The sequence below is a fragment of the Etheostoma spectabile genome, unplaced genomic scaffold (genome assembly GCF_008692095.1).
Source record: "Etheostoma spectabile isolate EspeVRDwgs_2016 unplaced genomic scaffold, UIUC_Espe_1.0 scaffold394, whole genome shotgun sequence".
Lineage (NCBI taxonomy): Eukaryota > Metazoa > Chordata > Actinopteri > Perciformes > Percidae > Etheostoma > Etheostoma spectabile.
The window spans coordinates 366,804-370,517 of record NW_022605599.1 but is presented as its reverse complement, the minus strand read 5'-3'; the positions used below and the strand labels follow the sequence as shown (position 1 = coordinate 370,517).

Sequence of the window (3,714 nt, the reverse complement as noted above, 5' to 3'; positions counted from 1 at the left end):
ACACACACACACACACACACACACACACACACACACACACACACACACAGCTTATCTCAGACTGAATTAACGGAAATACGCTCTTGAAGTGGAGGATGTCTCCAAGGTCCCCTTCAAAATGTCTTTAGAACTACACTGGGATCTTTATCTTTGCAAATACCAAAACAAAACAGAATATTTCCTGAGAATAAAAACATAAACAAAACTTATACCATCATCAATCAGAACAAATACTCAAGGAAATGCTTTCATTTGCTCAGTGTGATAGGAAACCTTTTGATATTCCATAAAAAGTGTTTTCACACATGAGTATGGAAGGCTACTTTATCAACATGAGTGTGCGTGTTCAGGATTAGAGTACGCCGTCCTTTCCTGTGGGACGTTAGTCCTCCTGCAGACGTCTTCTCAGTGGTCACTAACGGGGATATCAAAAGCCTCTTCACGCTGCTGTTCTTCAACATGATGAATGAAATTTAAGCTCAAAGTTGCACTTCCTAACAATTCAGAGCTGCTAGTTGAAGTAAAAGACCTCGGAGCTTTGACTCTCTCCACCACGTACGGTTTCTTAAGATCAAAAACAAACCCCCATGGGCATCACTGATGTTAAAGTCTGCAGATCCACAAAGAAAAGGCAGGAAATGGTTAAAAGTAGATTTAGATCCCGTCTGTTTTTTTAGAATATCAAGGGTCTTTAGCACTGATTGGGTTCAGTCTAACGGCGTGTCTCCCAGTCTAATGCAGCCCCAACAGTCCCCCTACCTGGTGTGAAGACATGGACAGATGCCAGCAGGAGGAGGACAACAACCCTGATGGTCTTCATGGTGATTCTTCTTCAGTGGTAAACCTCCCGACTTTGTCCCCGGACTCCGACTAAGTGGCCAGTGGAAAAGGTGCTGGGGCGCTCGGCTGCTGGTGCTTATTTTGGCGCTTCCTTTAGATAAAGAAGGGGAGGAAATCCACCGGCTTCCCTTGCTGACGTAAAAGTGGGAGGCTGTGGAGACCAGCAGAGTAGGTGCAAGACCTATGGAAACCTTTTAACCCTTGTGTTGTCTTCACGTCCAAATTGCAAATCAACACTTTTTGTTGACGCTTTTAATTGACGTATTTAACTTTTTCTTACGTTTTTGTCCCTTTTTTAACACATTTTTTCAATGTTTGCCACTTTTTTGAATTTATGGTCAATAAACCTCAATTTTAGGTAATTACACCTAATGTTTGAGTTAGAAAAGCAGAAATTAGGAATTATTGAGACTAAAATTAAAGGAATGGATGTTGATGATAATCACAGACTGGAATATGTCAACTTTTACTCAACACTATTTCAAAACCACTTCAATTTGTTTTCAAATGCTATTAAATTGAAGAAGACGCCCCAAAATTAATGAAAGTAGAGATTTGTACTTGGCAAAGAGCGTTGGGTGGAATCAGTCATGTTATTTTGGGGAATTAAAAAGAATATTGATATAGGACAACGGGTCAATTTGACCCGAGGACAACACGAGGGTTAACAGGAATCTCAGTCCTGAGTAATGGCCATCTCTCGTTTTATTTCCAGCTCTGACGCCACCTGTCCAGTCGGGAGGAGACTGGGACTCGCTGGTGCAAAAACAACTTCATTTGTGAGGATGTCAACCAAGCTTTAAATCAACAAAGTGGCATCCAGGAACTGTGTGTAGGTACTTATATAATAAGCAAGAAGTAAAGTACTTTGGAATAAGGGATTCAGAAGAAGAAACCACTTGGATCACATGCACACACACTGACCGCCACACGTTCCAGATTCCCCCCGTCCCAATGCATTCATCAACACAACAACGTAAAAAAAAATGTTTTTGTTTAGTTGATGAAGATTGGAGCCCAGCCAGGAAATTTCACTATTCTCCATTGTTAATGTGAGCGAGCCTCCAGAGAGCCTAGAGATGACGACCTCAGAGGGGTCTCCATGCAGACTCTTTCTGTTTATGAGTTAGAGAATGGGACTCGGATTATGTCTTGGAGACAAAAAAACCCCCATCTTCTCATGTCATGGTTGCCGTGGCTTTTGGATTCAGTTCTAGACGCCGTGGACACGACACCAACAACGGGTCCACCGCCACCAAGCACTAGCTTATGTTAATTTCCCTTCGACGGTCTTCAGATTATCCCTCTGAGGATTCAAAATCTAGCTCCTGTTTTTTTAGGCCGTCCCGAAAAAAACACAGGATGCCGGGGTTTACTTCCCTTCATTTGAGCATTGTTTGATTTCAGCTGGAGAGAAACACTTCAGAAGCAAGGACAACACAACATATGCTGCGTAGCTCATGTGTAGAGGTACGTTTATGATGAGTACTGGATGTATTTGGCCAACTATGAGAGCCTGGTTGAGCTTTACTCATGTGCTTGAAGATTGGATGTCCATTTCTAAGAGGCAGATTTGCCCTTGAATAAATAAATAAAACACATTTAGACCAATAAAAATATGATCTAAAACATCTAAGCCATATATGAAAAAGAGGAAACACCTTAGCTGCCGAGCTGCCAAGGAATATTTTCCCAGCTACATGTTTTGGTCAATCAATGTCAAATTATTAAGAGGAGCTGCAACAGCAGAGCAAAAACACCAGGACTCGTGTCCAGAGACCGAGCCCCTCGCAGTGGAAGGATGAGAGCTTTATGTGATTAGGGTATTAGGGATTCTTACAGCTCTCATTAGGCTTCTTCCCCCCTCTTAACCCCCGAGGCGTGTCAGGAACTGGCTCACGGTTGTTGTCACAGGTGGGAATGAAATATGGTGACTCTATTGTGTCTGAGGTTTCCTTGCACGTTAGAGTTATGGGCGTTTCCTGTGAAAAAAATGTTGGAAAACACTAATAATCACGTAGCTCGGGTAGCTTGGGATGCAGAGAAATGCCCGAAGGACAACGTGTGGATCACGGACGGAGGGACGCACGAAGCAGACTCGTTTCAAGTTGAAATTCATGCACAATTTTATTGAACAGTTATATAAAACACTTTTCATAGTTGCAAGTGCATGCCTCATCTGCCAACAGTTTTGAAGTTAAATTACAAAAGCAAGGCTTCATGTCGTGTAGTGAATTACTCGGGCACTTAAGCAGTTCTTAAAAAAGGTTGACGTTATTTTTTGTTTCATCTTAAAGTATTGAGCAGTATCAAACCTGTAACTGATATACAAAGCAGATTTCCAAATAATAATAATAATAATAATAATAATAATAATAATAATGTTGATAATAATCAAATTACACTTCTGTGGCACATTTACAAAACAGAACTAAACCGATTTACCTGTTATATGACACAAACAGCTAATCATGCATTTTTGAGGTACACATGTAACCATACACCTCACAAGAATTGTCAAACATGCTTAATTGGACTGTGTGCACTTACAAGCGCAGGTTAAAAATATGATTCCTCATCCATCTTAGATTATTAAATGCTTCAATTACAAAAGAAGTTGTAGGCATAGAGCATCATGGTGTTAATTGAAAGTATGCAGGTATACGTTTCCAGTATATGTTCACTAAAGCGCAATACGTTTCAAAACAGGCCTCCACAGCCAAGGTATTCAGATTTTCTATTTCCTTTGTTTGATTTTTATAAAACATGCATAGGCAGAAACTTTTATTTGTACTCTTTTTTTACACAATATAGGCTCTCTACTTTTACTTTGTTCGCAATACTTAAAAAGAGAAAAATTAACACTCAATTCCA

At 40.4% G+C, this 3,714-nt stretch overlaps 1 protein-coding gene across 1 annotated transcript in view; it reads right to left on the bottom strand.

The window, feature by feature from the left end:
* The window catches only part of LOC116686564 (endochitinase A1), a 21,003-nt gene extending 19,970 nt beyond the window's left edge, over positions 1–1,033 (bottom strand). Inside the window, exon 1 of the mRNA XM_032511588.1 lies at positions 760–1,033. Coding sequence (XP_032367479.1) covers positions 760–820 — 61 coding nt within the window. The 5' untranslated portion in view covers positions 821–1,033. The remainder of the gene's footprint in view (positions 1–759) is intronic.
* Between the last annotated feature and the right edge of the window lie 2,681 nt (positions 1,034–3,714).